General features: G+C 36.2%; 2 protein-coding genes across 2 annotated transcripts in view; one reads left to right on the top strand and one right to left on the bottom strand.

Moving 5' to 3' along the window:
• Window positions 1-20,541, bottom strand: part of LOC142339577 (medium-chain specific acyl-CoA dehydrogenase, mitochondrial-like) — a 350,806-nt gene that overhangs the window by 278,987 nt on the left and 51,278 nt on the right. The gene's annotated exons all lie outside the window — the stretch shown is intronic.
• LOC142340188 (GDP-L-fucose synthase-like) lies at window positions 1,428-18,902 on the top strand. The gene is made up of 5 exons (XM_075390692.1): window positions 1,428-1,708; window positions 6,000-6,057; window positions 6,743-7,062; window positions 14,315-14,472; window positions 18,442-18,902. The coding sequence occupies exons 1-5, from the start codon at window positions 1,624-1,626 to the stop codon at window positions 18,790-18,792; spliced, it is 972 nt and encodes a 323-aa protein (XP_075246807.1). The 5' UTR covers window positions 1,428-1,623; the 3' UTR covers window positions 18,793-18,902.

Genomic DNA, 20,541 nt, shown 5'->3' with positions numbered 1-20,541 from the left:
TCCTTTTGATGTTTCAATGTACACATTTAATGCCGTCAGTGGATATCTAAATGTTTTAATGATCTTGATTTTATTTCAAAAACTTTATTGTTTCTGAACTTGGACCCTTTTTGTTAACTGGTATCTTATTCTCATCATTGACAGGTCCCAGCCACGCTTTTTTCATCCAATGCGAATGGAGAATAATTTACGATCTATTGTCCTTTCGATCTATTGCCCGGCCACCATGCTGTCGCTGGTTGTGTACTGGTGTGTCACATCTGTACACGGATCAAGTCATTGTTTAAAATGTGGAGTATGATTTAGTTGTAGATTTTAATTTGACGATGACCAATCTGTGCTGATTTTGTCGCCGCTCTTCTATTTAACACTGCAAAAGTAGACTATTGAAAATTAACCATTATTAGTGTGGTTTGTGTGTGTGTGCATTTGTGTGTGAGTGAAAATATTGTTTTCGTGGCCTTTGTTTTCAATGCTGCGTTTACTTTTTTCTCTTATATAAAGAATTAATATTTTAAGCTGTGCGCAAACTTTGCACCATTTGTGGCCCCTTGCGTTGTATGTATCTTTATATTTTTTTATATTCAATATTTAATCTATCATTTTAGAAGTGTTTTACATTCACTTCAGCTATATCATTGGTAGTTTGAGTTGTCAATGGTGTAGTTTTTTGTTTTCTGTTTGTACGAATATACGAAATAACGTTTATCATTTTATAATCAGCCATTTTGGACAGGTTTGTTGCCGTCTATTGATGCTTTTTATTATACGTTTTTAGGCGTTCATTTTAAAATCTCTTTGAACGGTATATTGTTATTTGTTGCTGGTTTCAACCCCACTTTTTATCAATCTCAGACGCCGGTAATGAGAAACGCTATGGCTATAAATTTGAAAACGATAAATTGTGTGTATGTGTGTGTGTGTGTGTGTGTGTGTTGGGGGGGGGGGGGGTGGGTCATGTGGAGTGTTTGTGCGATGTGGTGTAGTGTGGTGTGGTGGTGGTGGTGTGTGCGTTTGCGTGTGTTTGTTTGCTTACATGTACGTGATTGTTTGTGTGGGCGAGAGGGTGGGGGGTGTTGGGGGGTGAATTTGACTGCTTCTGGTATGAAACTAATTTTTTTTGAAACTATATTTGACAAATGCGGTGTCTACTGAAGGCCTATTTTATTAGTTATACAACTACATGTGTCAGTAGCTTTATAGTGTTATTTGACACCTATATTGTAAATTGTTGTGAAATTTCGATCTTTTTAAGATCGATTATCGTGCATATTTTTAAGGACAAATACTTTCTCTTAAATGGCTACTGACCAGCCAGTTACGAGTCTTTCTGTTAAGAGTCATCACGTGAACAGGGAGGGAAAAGATACAGTTATAGTGTGTTCATTGTTTACTTCATCCATGGCGAATATATGAAATCTTATGATAAATTAATGTCCGTTTTTCAGATTGAATTTGGTTTGTTTTTATTCCTCTGAAGATACTGTACAATACCAGCGTACGTAAGTGTCCATTGATTATTCATTATTCTAATACATATCAGGTGGAAAGAGGGAGGAACGTGCAACTGAAGTCGACTAGAAGTCAGTGTATTAATATTGTTCTATATTGTTTATACCATCAATGGCTAGTGAGAACAGGACTGTGTTGGTGACTGGAGGGGGAGGACTAGTCGGCAAGGCTGTCAAGCACTGCATCGAACAACTGGGTTAGAACATTGAAAACTGACATCGCTCCCTTGTTTTTTTGCGATTTTACAATTTTCGATGTGAACCTAGCTTGAACTCAACTTAGATGAGGTAACCAAGCTAAGTCTAAAGCCCAACATGCTTAAGTCAACCAAGTTTAGATGAAGCTCAACTTGCTTAGGGCAACTTACTAAGTTAATGAAGCATAATTTCATCTCAACAAGCATAAGGTACTAAAGCTCCGCCGCCATCGCTCTTTCGCTCTCATTTAATTTATGAGATCAAAATGCTGAATTATTAGAAAATGCTGATGTTGTTGATAATAGCTTCCCTCACCTTCCTATTAAATAACATTTTTGGTTATCAAAGTTGTCATTTTTTATAGGTTGCTGACTAAGCATCATATTTTGGACAATAGAAAATAACATAGCTCATCTTTTCTCTCATTTAATTAATGGGATTCAAACTATATATTTTGACATGGTCTGCTGTACTGTTCTAACATTCCACATCATTTTTTTCGATTCTGATGTTTTTATAGGTTGCTGAGTATCATTGCTAGGCTTAAATGATAAATCTATTTATCGAATTTCTGACACGCCGCAAAACCACTCACTTTATCGCTCCACTTCCTGTTTCGGCGTGACCAAAACCACTACTCCAATTTGACTTCAAAAATCATGAAAATGTGCAAACAGATCTTAAAGAAAACATAGCCGGAAGAATTTCGGAAACGACTCGCAGTGGAAATCCATGTAAACGCCATCCAACTACTCATCAGACAAAACATACCGCCACTAATTTTTGATTATCTTGAAACAAAACCATAAAACAAAGTAAAAACAATAAAATCAAACCTGTTAAAATATGATAAAAAATTTTTTTATAAATTGAGATACCGAAACAACCGTCTCTGCCAAAATTACTTCATCAAACCAACAAGTACCTACTAAAACCACTTATGAGAATTTTCTAAAAATACATGAAGACAATTCATGAAAAAAATAAGCTCTTATAAACAACTTGGATTAAAAAACTGGAAAAAGTTAATAATTTTATAAATATTACAAAAGCAAATAAATACAAAGAAAAATTCTTTTCAGCCGATAGGGTATCCAGATGCTCGCATGACAGTAGTCAAGTCATAATAGGCTGAGAAGCTTGTCCAAAAAACAGAGAAAAAAACGAAAAACTCCAAAAAAATTAAGAAAAATGGATTCAATTTTCGCCATTTTTTTGTCATATTTCTTAACAAAAAATGCTTCATATCCACACTCAAAACTGTCACCACTTGCTATCTAAAATTTGCTCAAGTAATAGGGGTCTTTTTGATACCCATTTGAGGCTGTAAAACAAAACAATCGTCAAAAAATTGCAATCGTTAGGCGAAAAATCAGCAAAATACATGAAAAACCTCCGAATTAGCATAAATTTAATATGATTTTCCAGAAACCTTGAAACCACTACGAAAACCAGCCTAAAATGGAAACGGAATCATAAACAAACCTCTCAAAAAATGAAAAGAATACTGCTTTAAAATGCCGCCCGTGAACGAAAAATTTCTCTCGCTTACAGAGTTTTTTTTTCACACCTCAATTTCTCGCTCTCTAGAAAACAGCGATATGAACTTAATATCATTTTCTTTTCGCTGTACTCTTCATTTTTTTCAGCTTCAAAAATAATCCATTTTTTCACGTGTTTCATTGCCTGCTTCAAAATTGACTCCAATAAAATTGATTAAAAAATGACTTCTCCAATACTCTTCGTAAAAAGGAGTTCTCCAATACTCTTCCGAGTCGTAAAAAGGACTTCTCCAGTACTCCTCTTCGAGTCGTTAAAAGACAGCTTCCCAATACTTTTCAAATCTTTGAATTGTAAAAAAATAAGTCCTGAACAAAACGTAAAGCAGAGCAGGTACGGAGCGACAATCCACACAATGTTCTTATCCGCCCTCTCGCAAGCAAAACCTTTCAATTTCACTTTAAGCTTAGTCTTGGTTAGAAATAACAAATTTAATTCTAAACGAAAGCAGATTAACAGGAAGCTGAAATAAAGCACTGTGAAAAGAAATTTAAATCTTATGATTTTGAAATGTAAGTCATTAAAATCATTACATTTGTAACAAGACTATTAAACGAATGAGACGATGCATCCCTGGATGGCAATTGTGATAATTATTTAACGTGCCTGGTTGACAAAGTAAAACTGGTTTCAAAAACTGGGAGCGAAAGCCATAAAACTAACTATGTTTTTGATTTAAAAAAATTGTGTCCAATTTATTTAATCTTTTGGTTAAATAAATCATTTTGGTAACAGATTTGACCTGCTGTCTTTATAGAGAGTATGTGGTTTTTGATCAAAGCACCTGGGAGGCCAAGAAATCAAAAAAAAACAAACCTTGTTTGAAGACCACGTACGACCTGTCATTAGCGTGAATAAATGAACAATCAGCATGAAGCGCAAAAATGCGAGCAAGCCTTTAAAAATTGACTAATGCTTTTTAAAATTTTAATTTACGGAAAATCTGAATTCTGCATTATACTACTTTTTAAGCAGCTTGAATTATACTTCGAATAGACCTTATAAAGCTTATTATTATTGCATTCAAGGTGCAAACTAACAAGGAGAACAACAAATCTAACTTGAAATTGAACTCAGTTTTTGAAAGTATGGTCGCATATTAACGTATGATATCATATATCCAATCCTTTTTCCACACATGCCGCACACTTATATAGACACAAAAACATAAGACCTTCGCAAAGAGAAAAGCACGCGCATATCGAAAAATTTGTAATTGATTTGAACAAAAAAGGAAAATATAAATCCTAAGCTTAGCTTTCCTCTCAAGGTACAATAAACCGTCTAAAAAGTTCAGCAATCGATTTACTACAATAATTTCTGTTGGAGATTTTTTTGATACCAATTTTTTCGCTGAGAAATCAATTGATATCGATCGGGCATTGAGTTCCTAAAAAAATCCCTTATCCTAAACCCCCCCCCCCCCCGAGAAATTTGGCATGTTTCAACCAGCGAAATTATGTTGAAGCCTGAATCGAATCGAAATTTATACGCTTTTAAAGAAATAGTCTAAATAGCGATTAACGCTGAATAGCGATTAATCTCTTATGACTTTATTCGAAAATATTTTCTTACTTTTATCTTTCGAACCGAAATACAGTGATTCAAACGTGGAGCCAATTTTTGTTGCCTCTGAACCCTTTTTTGTCTGTACGAACATCATACGTTCCCAAATGGATACTAAGCTATTCCACCCTCCGGAACTGAAATATAAAAGAAATTTTCTTCGGTTTCATGCAAAAACTTATAGAATATTTTTAATTACTTTTTTTTTAATATTTCTAATTTCATTCAAACCACCAAACTGACGAACATTGATTTCTTTTTTCAGTTTGCCCTAATTTTAAGTGTAATGAATTTAACACGTTTGACTTGATGAAATTAAAGCTCATACGGTTTTAATTAACGCGCCTGAGAGCAACGATTAAGCAAAGAAAGCTTTACAGCAGAAAAAAAGCCCTCTTATTGTCTAAAAATACGTTTTCAATGTAAATTAATCCTGTAGTTGCTTATTGAAACATTAAGCAATGAATGGAACTTTAGAAAACACTCCACCCTATCATTAATGTGACCAAGATATTAAGCAGCAAAAAGAGCAAAACCTCAAAAGTTTACTGGTGATTTTGAAATCTGCATTTGAATAAGTTTCTTATTTAAGTCTTTATGCCGGTTAAACTACGCTTCGATGAGACCTCATATACATCCTAATACACAAGCGCGCACTACCACACGCGCACACAATACACACACACAAAATATTTCAACAACACTGAAAGTTAAATTATGAAATATATGTTTGATGTGAAATTGAATTCAGAAAATATATATAGGAAAAATTCTTTCGCTTTCTTCGCTATTAACAATGAGAATCCTGAAGAAAATCAGAAATCAAATTACAATATTTTTTGTATGAACTTTTGATTGATTCCACTTTTATTTATCTATGCAATTGATATCAATCGGCCACAGACGTGTTTAGAAAGTCCCCCAAGCTTAACATGAGGTTAGAAATGTTAGTGATAATGAAATTAGTTGGCCTGGACAATTATATGGGCTTGACATGAATTACTTTCATCATTTTCTCAAGGCTCCTCTTCGGACGGACATGTTGGCTATCTTATTTCACATCATCTTTTTACTTGAAAGATCACATCGGAGCCGTTTTCTATCGCGAGTAGCTCACTGTTAAAGTCTTAACGATTTCTTGTTTTATCGATGAAAACTGTTCAGGTGAACACAGAGAGGGTGAGACATGGATATTCTGCACTTCTAAAGATGGTGATCTCAAGTAAGTAACACAGACGTTGATTTTTACACCTGCCTGTTTCTGGCAGTTTTGACCATTTTTTCACAATTGTGATTAAAAAGATTAATTATTGTTATTTCAGTTCTTATTTAAGGTAAAAGATGTGACTTTTTAAAATGAAAATTTGTACATCTTAAAAACATTTGCGTTTTGGCTTCTCCGGGGAAATATTTCCAATCTTTTGAAACGCATCGTTGTTGTAAGTCCTCCAATTTTACAGGCTACAACGAGAGATTGTTCATGATTTTTAAGGCATAGAATTATAGAGCGCATAGTTAAATTTCCGGGCGGATGGGACCCCATTAAAGGCGTTTTCCGATAATTTGTCACTTTACTATAATTTCTACTATACCCTCCCGGAACTATTAGTAAAAGCTTAAATAAGGACACATGTGAGTAATAGGATTTTTATGAAGTGATGATGATCCGAACAAAAAACCGAGTTGAAAGTTTTAAAATGAAGTAGCTTTCAATGTGGAGCATTTAGAGAGCATCGGTATCATAAAACTTCTTAAATTTTTTTAGAATCCCATGAACATTATTGCACAACAGCTAGCCTGAGGGAAAACTATGCTCGACCTCAGTGAAATTGGAAACTTGCATTTCATATTGAGTTGAATGATCAAAAGGCTCAAAACTCGACTGTTAATTTTACTTTTCTGTTTAGTGATCTTGAAAGCACTCGAGCTCTCTTTGCCAAATACAAACCCACACACGTCCTCCACTTAGCAGCTCTTGTGGGAGGCCTCTACGCGAATATGGCACGCAATCTAGACTTCTTTAGAGTCAACATGCAAATCAACGACAACGTCCTTCGGGTAGCACACGAGACTGACGTTAACAAAGTCGTCTCCTGTCTGTCCAGTTGCATATTTCCAGATGACATAACATATCCGATTGACGAGACTTCTTTGCATATGGGACCCCCACACGACTCAAACTTCGGCTATTCGTATGCGAAACGAATGGTAGAGGTGCTAAACAGAGGTTAGCAGTTTTGTGTTCGGGTTGTTGCTAAATGTATTTCAGGGTTCGGCAAATTTTATTCAGAATTCGCTTTGGAGCAGTAGATCATGATTACTATAAGTTTCGCCTATGAATATCGTAAGAAGTGCAAAAATGAGAAAAAGCCTGACTCGATACCGGAGTCCTAATTGTTGTGATAAGCTTTATAAATAGCTTCAGAAAATCCACCTGATTTCGGCAAATTGTCCAAATCCCGTGATAAATAACATTGAATCAGAGGTTCCAGTGCTGCGCTATCACGATCAGACGCCAAATACTCTGCAAATCATAACGCTAGTCCAAATAAAAGATTATGTTCTGAGCTGAGCCCTGTAAACGAAGCGTTTATTGCAATTATAGTTGACATCAACATCGATTTTGCGGTTAAACGAAATATCCCAGCTATTATCGATTCCGTTTTAAATTCCTTGATGACAAACATACAAGCAATTATCAGCGAGGCAGTTAGATCAATAAAGGAGGTTGTTTTTTGCTGACTTTGAAAGGTGACATCTTGTATCAAGGTGAGCTAACCACACTAAGAAAAGCGTTTGACACATTTGATCATGATATTTTATTGTATTAGTTGGATCGATATGGGATAAGAAGTGTTTGCTTAAATTGTATTGAATCTTACCTCAGCAACCGTTTACAACGAGTTGAAATAGCTGGGCATAGTTCAAGTTGGCTATCGATATCTTGTGGAGTACCACAGGGATCAGTTCACGGGCCATTGTTATTTATAGTTCGTATCAATGACCTACCGTCTGTATGTGTGTGTGTGTGTGTGTGTGTGTTTGTGTGTGTGTGTGTTTGTGTGTGTGTGGGTGGGTGGGTGGGTGGGTGTAGGGTCAAAAGGCGCAGGGCACAGTTAATAATGGCAGTTCAATGCGACAATTGGCTTGGGCAACCAGAGGAGCAGACTTAATGTAAATTTTTTTCTTTGCATAAAAAGTAGAAGAATTTCTACTCTAGAAATTGCGTCCTTAGTGTTCAACATATGTCATGCGATATAGAACTTAAAACTCTACCGGGGAGCACTTGCCCAAATTCTTAATTATACTCGAACTCTTAAATATACTTAGTCTCTAAAAACTATTTTTTTTTTCTGTTTTTCGTATTACTCGAATTTGCTTCTCAGTTCTTAAGAAACTATTTGTTATTGAGATAGGGCAGTGTTAATTAGGTCTTAGGACCTTGTTCACTCTCTTCTCTGATGATAATTCATGATACGATTGTGTGATTTGCATAACAATTGTACTAAAAGAATAGTTTTGTAGCATAACTTTTCAGAGAAATGATTTCTTTCTTTTGTATAAGCATCGATAAAATTTCTGGCAAACGTCGCCGAATAATTGTTAATGAAATGTTTTTCAATTCAGCTAGCGTGACAGTTTGTTGATAATGAGTTCGACCAAACAACTTTTGTTGACAGTTTTTACAATTAAGCGCAGTCCTTTTATGTTTACACCTGTTATCAACGTTGTTTAGATCGAAATTGAGATTTTTCGGAGTTGATTTCATTGAAATTTATATCAATAGTCCAAGTAAGGAACAGTGAGGAGCATCTTGAAAAGGCCAGATTTAAGTTTATGTAACTATAGCTCAAATATTTAGTGCTGTCAGTTCATTACAATTTTTGCAAATTAATGTAATCGCATCAGATGGCAAGTGATAAGAGCTAAAATCATATCGCCCTTTGAATGTTTAATTCAGAGATGTACATTACTTTCGTATTTATTAAATTAACTTTACGTCAATATATATTTTTATTGATGATGATGATGATGATGATGATGATGATGATGATGATGATGATGGTTTTAGCACCTTTTCTAATCTCAAAAGTGCGTTCGTTCAGTTAGTAGGCTAGACAAAATAGTAGAGTTTTGAGCATCGTCTTGAAACACTTATAATTTGACTCATTGCGAACATAACTAGGAAAGCTGTTCCAGTAGTAGCATCCACTATTCATAAAAGCACGCTTCTCGTAGTTTGTTTTGACTGCTGGAACCCGAAAAAGCTCCCGCCGCGATGGATTCGAAGACGATGAGTTCAATTGAAAAAGATCTTTAAGGTATGTCGGGTGTTTTCCATTTTTGACTTTGTGCATCAAACAGCCAGCTTTATATTGGATTCGTTGCTTTATCGGAAGCCAGTGTAATTTCTTCATTAGCTCGCTTGTTCGAGAAAAACGCGGCTGGTTGAAAACAAAACGAGCTGCAACATTTTGTACGTTCTGTAGTTTCTTCAATTTTGATTCCGGAAGACCAAGATAGAGTACGTTGCAATAATCTAATCGAGATAACACGTAGCATCTAACGAACAAAATTTTCAGCTCTTTATCTAGGAATTGTCGGCAAGAAAAAAGTTTCCTCAGGTAGTAAAAACAACTCTTTCTCACAGAACTTATCTGATCTTCTAGCGATAGACTTGTATCAAGTAGAAAGCCAAGTATTTTAATACGTTGCTTTTCAATGAGAGGATCTCCGAAAGGGGTAACCTGTAAAGAAAAGCTTCTGTTCAAGGTATGTTTGAATACAATAATGTCCGTTTTGTCTTTGTTGAGCTTCAATTTCAAAGAAGTAAAACACAGTTCAATTTCCCCAAGACTTTCTTCATAAGTAGGTTCAAGTTGTCCATCCGTTACTTCAAAGAAAAATTGGGAGTCATCAGCATAAAAATGATACACGCATTTAAGCTCATCGAGCTTATCAAATAAAGGACTAAGGTATAATAAAAACAAAATCGGTCCCAACATGCTACCCTGTGGTACTCCAGTTTCTTGCTTGATGCTGTCAGAGAGAGCATTGGAGATCAAGACTTTCATCGTCCTATTTCGTAAGTAACTATCAAAAAAGTTTGCTACGGTGCCACTAAACTGAAATGAGTTCTTCAGGATGTTAATCAGAATGTCGTGTTGCACGGTATCAAAAGCGCTACTGAGATCCAGGCTTATCATTAAGACAGACGTTTTCTTTGACACCTTACTAAGAACAGCATTTGTGCACCATATCAGAGCAGTTTCAGTCGAGTGGTAGGATCGATACGCGGACTGCATTGGCAACCATTTATTAGTTGTATCTAGATCTCCTGTCAGTTGATTCTGTACAACTTTTTCAACGAGTTTACAGAGCCATTTGAGATTAGTTACAGGACGATAGCTAGCCAAAGATTGTTTGTCTTTGCCTGATTTATGTAGAGGTTTTATAACACCTTCCTTCAGGCAATTTGGAAAAACTCCACTGACGAGACAGCAATTAACTAAATTTAAGAAATCGTCAATTTTTCTCAGGCATAGTTTCTTGAACAAGCTGGCAGGCATGGGATCTTGAAAGGCAGAAGCTGTTGAAAGTGAATTGATGCAATTTTCTAAAGTCTTAGCATCAACTAAATCAAACTTGGACCAACCAGTACGATCAGATGGTTGAAGGATGAGGGGCTGGTCTGGAATTATTGCATTGATAGCATCCACTTTTTCCTTGTAAAACAAATTAAAATCGTTTGCTAGTTCACGCGGATCATTATGACAAGGAAAAACAGGCAGTGTCTGCGTTAGTAGCGAGTTCAAGGTTTCGAACTTTGTTTTAATACTAATTGACGCAAGGTTGCTCTTGAAGTACTCATTACGTTTCCTTGTTAGTAGCTCATGGTAGTAATGCAAGTGAGACTCGTAGCAGACCTCCTTGTAACTGCTCGGATTCTGTTTCACCCGCCTTTCAAGGGATCTCTTTTTTCGTTTTGCTTCATTACATTCCGCGTCGAAGTACCGAGGTTTGCCTGTTCGCGGCCAAAAACGGATCTTCTTGACAATTTTTTCACGTGTAGTTAAAATTGAATCTTCTAATTTAAAAATTTCTTCTACAATCTCGTTAGACTGATCTTTCAGTTGAACATCGTAGGCCTCAACTGATTTCGTTAAGTCACGATCCACTTCGTTGAGAAAAACATCTTCATCTATTGATCGCCATTTGAAAACCGCCAACTCTTGGATTTTAGCCTCTTCAGTTGATTGGGGTGAATCGATGTCAATGTTAAACAACACACAAAAGTGATCGGATTTGAGTATTGGATCCAATCGAAACTTTGAATTCTTCGTAAAATTCGAAAACACGAGGTCTAAGGTGTTTCCATTGACGTGAGTCTGCATCAAAAACTGGTTTTGTAAATTTAACTCATTCATAAGTGTTTCAAATTGTACCCACGATGAGTGCTTTTGTGAGATATTAAAATCACCCAAAAAGAGCGTGTTCTTGTATTGCATAGCATATGTAGACAAAGAATTATCGACACTTGTAAAGAAAACAGGTATGCTGCCTTTCGGAGGTCGGTAAATTGTACAAACGCAGAGATTTACATTTCGGACTATCAGTTCCACAACGTGGTACTCGATATCAGGCGTAACAGCTGAGTCCAGTACGTTGAATGTAATTGAGTGCTTGATAAAAACACCAACTCCTCCGCCTTTATCTTGATTAATGCCAGTGAATTCATAGCCAATGCAATTAACAGCATTTGTGTGGAACAGTGTATCTTCTTTCAGCCAAGTTTCGGATACAGATAAAAACAACGGTCGTTAAATCGTTAAAAAGGTTACAATGCCAGACATCTTATTGCAAATTGACCGAGCATTGAACATTGCCCCAGTTTGCGGACTTTTGAATAGTCATTCGGAACTAAGAGCATTCAGAGTTTTTATCCAACTTCTTGCTTCGTCATTCATAAAATATCTACGCAGTATAACATGTTCCGGCCAGGTTTCACTTTGTTCCGCCAACTCCGATTTGTCTTCAGGCAGTATCAAGTGAAACGACTTAACGTCTGCTCTTCGGCTTGGCAGTTCCCGACAAGCGATTGGACTCAACATTTTTGTCTCACAGTACTTCATTAAAGAATCCTGATCCACGTTACTCGAAACCCTGCTGACAAAATAGTGTCGTCTAGGATTGTATCGCTGTTTCAATTCCACTCCAGCCAGTTGACTACTTGTGGATGACGTTCCATTCACTACCGCTACTTGTCTTACATGCTTCTTCACCCTTCCGGCACTTTCATGTTGATTTCCAACATCTGCATTTGCTAAATGTGAGCATTCACCAGTGTTTTGTTCGTGATCAACTTGTTGGTTTCTTAACTTGCGTTTTTTCCGTTCACTTTTATCTGAGGCATTGCTATCAATCCGGTCACGAGGGACGTGCTTGAACACATTCGCTGATTTGTCCAAGCCTTTCGATAACGCATTCAAGTAAGGATCTTTCGGAGCTATCTGAGATAACGTCTCTTTTATGTTAACAATATCAGCGGCGAGATGATCTACGACGTCCATCTTCACCATTAACCTCGAAAGCAGTGATGGTAGGGAAAAGTTGCTACATGCAGTGCATCTCCACGAAACAGTGCCAGTAGATGCTTGTTGAGGAACAACCCCGAGGCAATCTACATGAACGCATTTCACATCACAGATTTCGCAATGTATTGTATCCGACTCGCAACCCAATTCGCAGACAACACAAGGGTTAATCTTAAGCGTTAATTACAGTAGATGTGAGACAATAACTAAGGCAGATGACGAGGACTAGAAAACGATTCAACTCAAAAGCAGCCACACCTCGTAACCATCACGAATTATACCTTTGTATAATTCAGAGGTCACCAGAAATGCGTATACCTTCAAGATTGAAGAGATCGTTTGACTAGTTTTTTCACTAATTGCAGTCTTCTTTTCTAAGCTTCGCAGAAACAACAACCTTCTGAGACCGTAGTTTCTGTTTGAAGAATACTGGAGAACACTGAAGGTGGGTAGTTGACTTGAGCACAGTTGTTGGAAAACGTTTGGTGCTCCAACCCGTGGACAGAATACCACCAACTTAATCTGGGGATAGTTTTCCAGTTGCCGGATTAGCTGTTTCGTAGACAAAGGCCGATTGTAATTGGAATGATGCTTGGACAGGGAGTTGTTCACAGTATCATGCCAAATTGCAACGTCTTCGTACTTGGCAGTTGTATTTTCAAGAAGATGTTGGATAGTCTTCTTCTTGTTCCTAGCGTAGGGGTTGACGCTGAGGCCTGGAATGGCAATGCAATTCCGTTCCAACTGGGACTTCGTCGTAGGATTGGTTTGCTTCCTGATGGTCCAGTAGAGTGAGCTGGCGCCTAGGATTTTCATTCAAACCTTGTCTCTAAAACCCTCCCATTGGAGGTCAACAGTACAAGGTTTCCATACAATATGAAACTATTTAATTTTATTGGCGAGAGAAATAAGAGTAAGACATCTTCAGGCACTAAAACCCCGAGTCAGCTCAACCTAGTTGATTATTTGGCATTCTTTCGGGTCTGAGAAATGCCCGTGGAAGACATGTGAGCAATAAAAAGGTTTATTAATAAGAATTTGGATAAGTTTCGTGCCCTACTAATTTGCCCTACTTGATTGCACTCTCGCACCTACAAAATCTCGAGTTTTACTTTTCCTCGGATGTTAACAATAAAGGCCTCCTGTTGCCCTTTGATTCTGTAAGTACGCTAGAACGTAAATCCTAATCCCTTCGGGCCTTGTGCCCTGCCTTCGTCCACTAGCGGCCTCTCAAGTCATTCGGGCGATGAAAATATATGTTCCAACATATACATAGTTGAGTTTACGCACAGCTGAAATATAAGTTAGTTGAGTTATTGGACATTTTTTAGGTACACCTTTAAATTAAGTTGATTAAACCACTGGTTTTAGCTCTCATAAATTCACTCGGCCGTAGACGTCGTTTTGTTCCATTAATGACCCGATACGCCAAAAAGCCGTAGTCAAATGTACACCTATTGGTCGTCGAAGAAGAAAGCTGGCAAATTGTGATAAGTTACACACCAGAACACGGGGCTTCAGAATCTAGCTCCTCTAAACTATTACAATGGGGAAGGAGACCTGATTTCTACACCTGCCTGGGTGCTGGACGATTTTTTCCACAATCGTAATTAAAAAGATGAATCATATTTTCAGTTGTTCTTATAAAAGATGTAACATTTTTCACGACAAATTTTTGTCCCAAAAAAATTTGAGTTAACGGGGAAATAGTCTCAAACTAATCGAACTGCTGAAAAACATTCCTGTTATAAAGAAAAGAAAGAAAGAATTAATTTCGTTGCTGTATATTTATAAATAGAAGACAAGCAACGTGGACAAATAACGAAATCAGACCGATCTTCTTTTTCAGTTTGCCCAAATAAAGTACTCTCTCTCATTTTACAGGTTACAACGAGCAGCATGGGCGTCAATTTGTGAGTGTAATTCCGACTAATGTGTATGGCCCAAATGATAACTTCCACCTGCATAACAGTCACGTGATACCCGGCCTCATTCACAAGATATACCTGAGGAAACAGGACCCCGAAAAGTACCCATTCAAGGTCAGTCCAAGCCCACCTCCATTAGACGCAGCCTTTCTTGCATTTTACTTTTACCCCTAGTTCAAGCAAGGATGCTCGTTAATGTGCGTTCGCACATGATGTTCCGACCCGAGCTCATCTACATTTTTGACATAATTGTCAACCTAATGATGAGATAATTAAAAATAGATGTTTGAGATTTAGAAAATCGTTACACAACCGAACTACTTATTGAAATACATAACACCACGCCTCATTACAGCGCTCAAAAGATCTGCCATTAGAAAGACTACGAGAAAAAAAAACAAACGACAAAATAATCAAAAACATAAATTTTTTTAGCGAATGTGAAACACAGACAAAACATCAGTTACGACATGATATCAATGAAAAGTGGTTTTTGAATTACAATGAGTTGGATGGAACCTCTCAATGATGAGAATAAATTACAAGTTGACGAAAAGAACAAAAACTGAAAAGTATAAAAAGTCTTTGAAAACCAACAATATCATGAACTTTAATACTATTCGCTATAAACGGACTGCATTGAGTAACATCATTCATTTAATCCTTACTTAGAAGCCTATGAGACCAGTCAGCATTTCAAGACTACATAAAGAATTTCAGAAAATGTCAGAAAAAATTGAGCGAGAAAAGTGTCAAAGCCAATAAAAGAGAAATTTTCGGTAAAAAGTTTCTTTTTTCATATGCTTATTAATAGCAATGGTGTTGTTCTTTCCTTAACAACATGACTTCAAGAGTAAAAAGAAATATAATAAAACCACGGAATTTTTGAGAAAACCAGTTGTATCAACGCCATTAAAATCAATGGCTTTCAGCGGAACTCAAAAAGTACGCTAAGTTATACCTCAGTGTGAAAGAAATGGTGTTTGTCAATCAAAAGTAATCAACGGGACATCACAATAAGTCTTATGATTATGAAAACAACAACAAATACATGCAAAAACCAAGAATTCATTAGAGAATTAAAAGAAGAAAATTTCGAAGCCATTGAAGCCATTAGCGTTTCTCTGAAAACTTTATCTATGATCCATTAGACGTCTTCTCCAAGCCAATGGAAACTATTATTGATGGTATAGTGAGATAAGACGTCAAAAGGAACCAAAATTACAAAAATCCGAATTTGTTTTTGAAATTACAAACTCGTGGCGTCGAAGTCATAAAACCAATAGTTAGTAGTTAAAACCGCTTACCAGATTAATTTGGTATGCAATAAAAAGGAAAAGGGTCATTTCGTTACTGAGATTTACTTACATAACATGGAAATAGGTTTAATAGAGGTTAGCGTTCAAAAAAATTTCGAATTTTTTTTTAAAAAGTGTTAGCAGCCACTCCATTCAATAGCTCTCAGCGGAAGTCAATTAAAACGCAAAGTTATTCCCCGATAGGATTATAAGGATGTTTTTCATTCTTAAGTCATCAAAAAGACATCTCAATAAGTCCTATGATTACGAAAAAAAAACAAAAAAAAGCAGGCAAAACCCAAAAATTTTAGTAGAAAAGTTGTAAGAAAGTGTCGAAGCCATTTGAATCATAAACTTTTCTCTGCGAACTTTATCTATGATCAATTCAAAATCTTCTCTAAGCTACTGGAAATTATCAATATTAGAGTACTGTGATAAAATAGAAAGGTAACCAAAATTACAAAAAAATATATATTAAAAAATTAAAATTTTTTTTTAAAACTCGTGGCATCGAAGTCATAAAACCAATAGTTAGAAGATAAAACCGCTAACCAGATTCGTTTTAGATGCACTAGCAATGAAAGAGACTTCTTTTTATTACTGAGACTGACTGACAGTTCACGAAAATAAGTTTAAGTTTGGTTAATGTCCAAAAAAATTATAAAAAATTCTTCTTGAAGTCTTAACAGCCACTAAATTCAAGAGCTTTCAAGGAAATCCAAAAAATACGCTACCTTATGCCTTGATGACAAGAGTGGGATGTTTGTAATCAACATATTATCAATAGGACATCACAATAAGTCCTATGATTATGAAGACAACGACAAATACAGGCAAAAACCAACAAAAATTCAGCCAAATGTTCCAGAAGTGTCAAGCCAATTAAACCATAACTTTGCTGTGAAAACTTTATCTCTGATCCATTGGCCGTCTTTTATAAGCCAATGGGAACTATCAATTTTGGGATAATGGCAAAACATTTCAAAAGGAATCAAAATCACAAAAAAAGTCCGAATTTTTGTTTGAAATTATGAAAACTCGTGTTATCGAAGTCCTAAAACTATTAGTTATCCGATAAAAAAACCATCTTATTTTGGTTGCGTTGGAAAGGAAGGTGGTCCAGTCATTGCTGAGACTGACTTATTGTTCATGAAAAAAAGTTTAATATCGATTAAAAGTTCAGAAAAATTTCGAAAAATTGCAGCCATTAGCTGTCCATTCAAAGCACTATATAGGTTTACCTAATGCACAGTAGAAAGTCGATTGCACTTTTAGTTAGCGGGTCTATGCCATTGGACTCCCAAAATTTAGTGAATTCTTAAATGAAAATCAAAATTTCATTAAAATTTTCGAAAACACAGATTCGAAGAAAAAAAGACATGAGCGATTCCTTGAAAACGAATATTTTGTTTATTGGGTATCATTTGACTATAAATTAGATTTGACCTTTACAGAACCTCGATATGAAAAGTGACTAGTCTCTAAGTGATTAAAAAAACAATAATAAATAGGAAGTTTTTCTAAATAGAAACAGCTCTCAAATTGAATTTTTTTCATAGTAAACTTCCTCAAGAGACCTGAACGAGCCTTTTTATCGGTCTATTGGTAACACAAAATTGCTTCAATTTAAAGCGTGAAATGTAATTTTGAAATAATATTTTTATAGAAAGGCCTTAATTTGAACAAAAATTTTGCTAAAAGTGAACAAAATCTTGCAAATATCGCGTGTTCACACAATTTTTTTAACATAGATAACTCTTCGAAAAGCACGAAATTCCAAAAAATCGTTTCAATTTTGAATTCTACGCTGGACGAGCTTTTTTATGATATCACTCACATTTCTCTACGATTATATCGATCGGCTAAAATTGACTGAAAAAAAACCCATTTGAGTATATAGTTCCTCCTCCCACAAGTGGGGTCGGAACAATAACCAATTCGTCAAAATGACCAAAATTAACCCGAGATTTTATTCCTAGGTTATCGAATAGTTCCATTTTTCCGAAAATCTATTAGTAGAAGTTCAAATTATTGGAGTAAACGATATAACTTAGTTTCTCGAGTTTTTCAATGCTTTCTGAAGACACTCGTGACATGAAAGCCGTTTAAGATATGAATACGTACTGGACCGCAATTGGTTTCCGTTGTCTGGAAACAATATATAAATTAAGGTAAACTTTTAAAAACCTACAATTAATGTGCATATATCCTATCCCAATCAGGCTTTCTATTCCATTTTAATTTCGTGTTGTTAATATTCATTATGGAAAATTATGAGTACCCATGTTCAATATTCTCAGGCTTATGGCAACAATTTTTTGTTCCTTGGAAACAGACCAGGTCACATTGACGCGTGATTGATGACTTAAATTTAATTGATTGACTAAAAGCATTATTAAATGCTCTCAAGAAATATTTGTATTAATTATTTTGGTCTTCTTGGGCTTTCTTAGGGGATTTTTTGCTTGATCAATTTTTGGCGGACCATCTTACTTTGTCCTCAATAACGGGACTAACTGGTAAAATCTAAAGGCATTAAGTTACTGGGCAGCTCTTACAGCTTCTCTAGTCTCTGTGTATACGGTTGGCCGAAAATCCTGAGGAGGCATAATTTCGTGTTTAGGCTAGTCAATTTTGAGAGGTTTCTTGCGCCCTCGCCCGTTCTGAGCGGCTACCCTCACTAAGCTTAAGATGGCTACTGCCATGACCAACTCCTCACCAATCGTTTCAGAGCAATTAGTTTTTCTCGGCTGTCGGTCATGTTTTACTATATATTAAATTGCAGGTCATGGGTTCTGGCAAACCCCTGCGACAGTTCATATTCTCCCACGACTTGGCCAAACTTATGATCTGGGTTGTGAGGGACTACTTTGACAAAGACCCAATCATCCTCTCAGTAGGCGAGAAGGCTGAGATCTCGATCAGAGACGCTGTCAAACAAATCTGTGTCGGCCTCGACTACCCTTTCGAGGAGTTGGAGTTCGACACCTCCAAAGCTGATGGGCAGTACAAGAAGACAGTGTCCAACGAGAAGTTGATGAAGATCTTGCCCGATTTCACCTTCACTCCGTTTGACAAGGCCATTAAGGAAACGTGCGAGTGGTTCGTTACAAACTACGACACTTGTAGAAAGTAACTTGATATATATCAAAGGTGGTTAATATGACAATAGGTCGAAAGACAGTAAATCCTGAATCAAAAATTGAGACGGTAGACAGAAAATAAAAGCAATACAAGCTGAATTGGCCAGTCAGATATAAGAGTAATATAACGCTAATGCGTATAACATATTTACATTTTGTAAGGATAGTTGGTAAAAGTTTGTGGTGTTCCCTTAATTTATCTGGTAATTTTTAGGTAAAGGTGAGGTATTAAGGTTTGTCAAGGTAAGGCGAACCCACATGAGCGTTTCAGGTGAGTTAGGTTTTCTTGTTCAGGTGGATTTACCTGAACTTTCTTAGCGTGTAAGATTCTTATATGTTTGGTTTTCATAGGTTCATATCAACCTTCACAGGACGATGAGGTATGACAAAATGCGCTTTATCTCAAATAAGCTAGTAAATAGCGATTTGTTTTTTCCAATGATAATAGAGATTAATTTTGAGGCTACTGTCCCAATTTTGCTGTTTTCGATCTATTGTGCGGCGACCAATAAACATCGCACACGTTTAGTTTCGGAAGTTTTACGAACCACCCCCCCCCCCCCCCCGCGCGAGTACAGTTGTTCAACGGATGTTCACCTTTTGTTCACATTCCCGTCTCCCTTCATTGGCCTCCCCGACGGGAAAAACAATTTCTCAGTTATCTAGGTTCAATTATTATGCTACTACTCCTAACCTTTTGAACTGTTCCTGGCGCTGTTATAATTAGTAGACACACTTGCATAGCAGAAATAGATGATACTGTGATAGCTCAATGTCAAAAATCATACGATTTATGCGTTATTGAAAAAATACCACTGTTTCATATAATCTTCACAACCTTTTCTTCAAACATCAAGGTTGAACTTTTCTGTTGAAGATTTGCTCGGGGGAATTTTGTAACTTTGGGAAATTTGGTAAACGAGGGTAAATTTGATGACATGAAATAACATTAGAAAGTTTTAAACAGTCAAAGCCGACTATGAACAAACTAGATAGCTTTATCATGATACCGAGACAGAAAATTGTGAAATTTCATTTGAGAACGTAATATGGCGTCAAAATAATCGGGAATTTGTTTTCAAGTCAACCAAGTTGAGGAATTTCTGTGTTTATATCATGTTCAATATATATCTGAGTTCTGATTTACAATTGATTTGAATTGCAGTATTATGGTTTTGGCTGTAAATTATTTGAGCAAATATAATTGTAAAAATTTTCAAATTGTACATTGGTTCACAAAAAATGTGAAATTCTCACCGTTTTTAGCATAACTTGAGCATAGTTGAAAGCATTTCAGAAATATAAGGTTGTGAATGATTTATAATATGGGATTGCTCTGAGATCATTACAAGCGTCTTCTGGTATCGACCTAATAAATTCACAAATAAATTGACTGAGACTTACGGACCGTGAACGGATTGAGTATGATAAGTAAATACAGCCGACTGAAGTAAATACAATAATTTCGAATTTTTCAGATGCAAAAAAAAATTCACCTCAAAGGTGAGTGAATTTACTTTTGAAAAATCAGTATCTGTAAAAAGCTTGCAATGATTTGTAACCCTCATTGCCTGAGAGGCCTCCAACCTCCTGAAGAATTTGCTAAGAGTGTCTAGTATCTTTTACTAATGTCACGAGCTATTTCATAAAAAATGCTCATGAAGTGTAAAACCATATAAAGAACCGACAGATACGCTAATTTTAGGACTACTTAGGTTGATTGACGCTCTACTGTTAACGTT

Source organism: Convolutriloba macropyga, chromosome 5 (genome assembly GCF_964194025.1).
Source record: "Convolutriloba macropyga chromosome 5, txConMacr16.3, whole genome shotgun sequence".
Taxonomy (NCBI): domain Eukaryota; kingdom Metazoa; phylum Xenacoelomorpha; order Acoela; family Convolutidae; genus Convolutriloba; species Convolutriloba macropyga.
The sequence above is the reverse complement of the archived record's forward strand: the minus strand, read 5'-3'. Positions and strand labels throughout refer to the sequence as shown.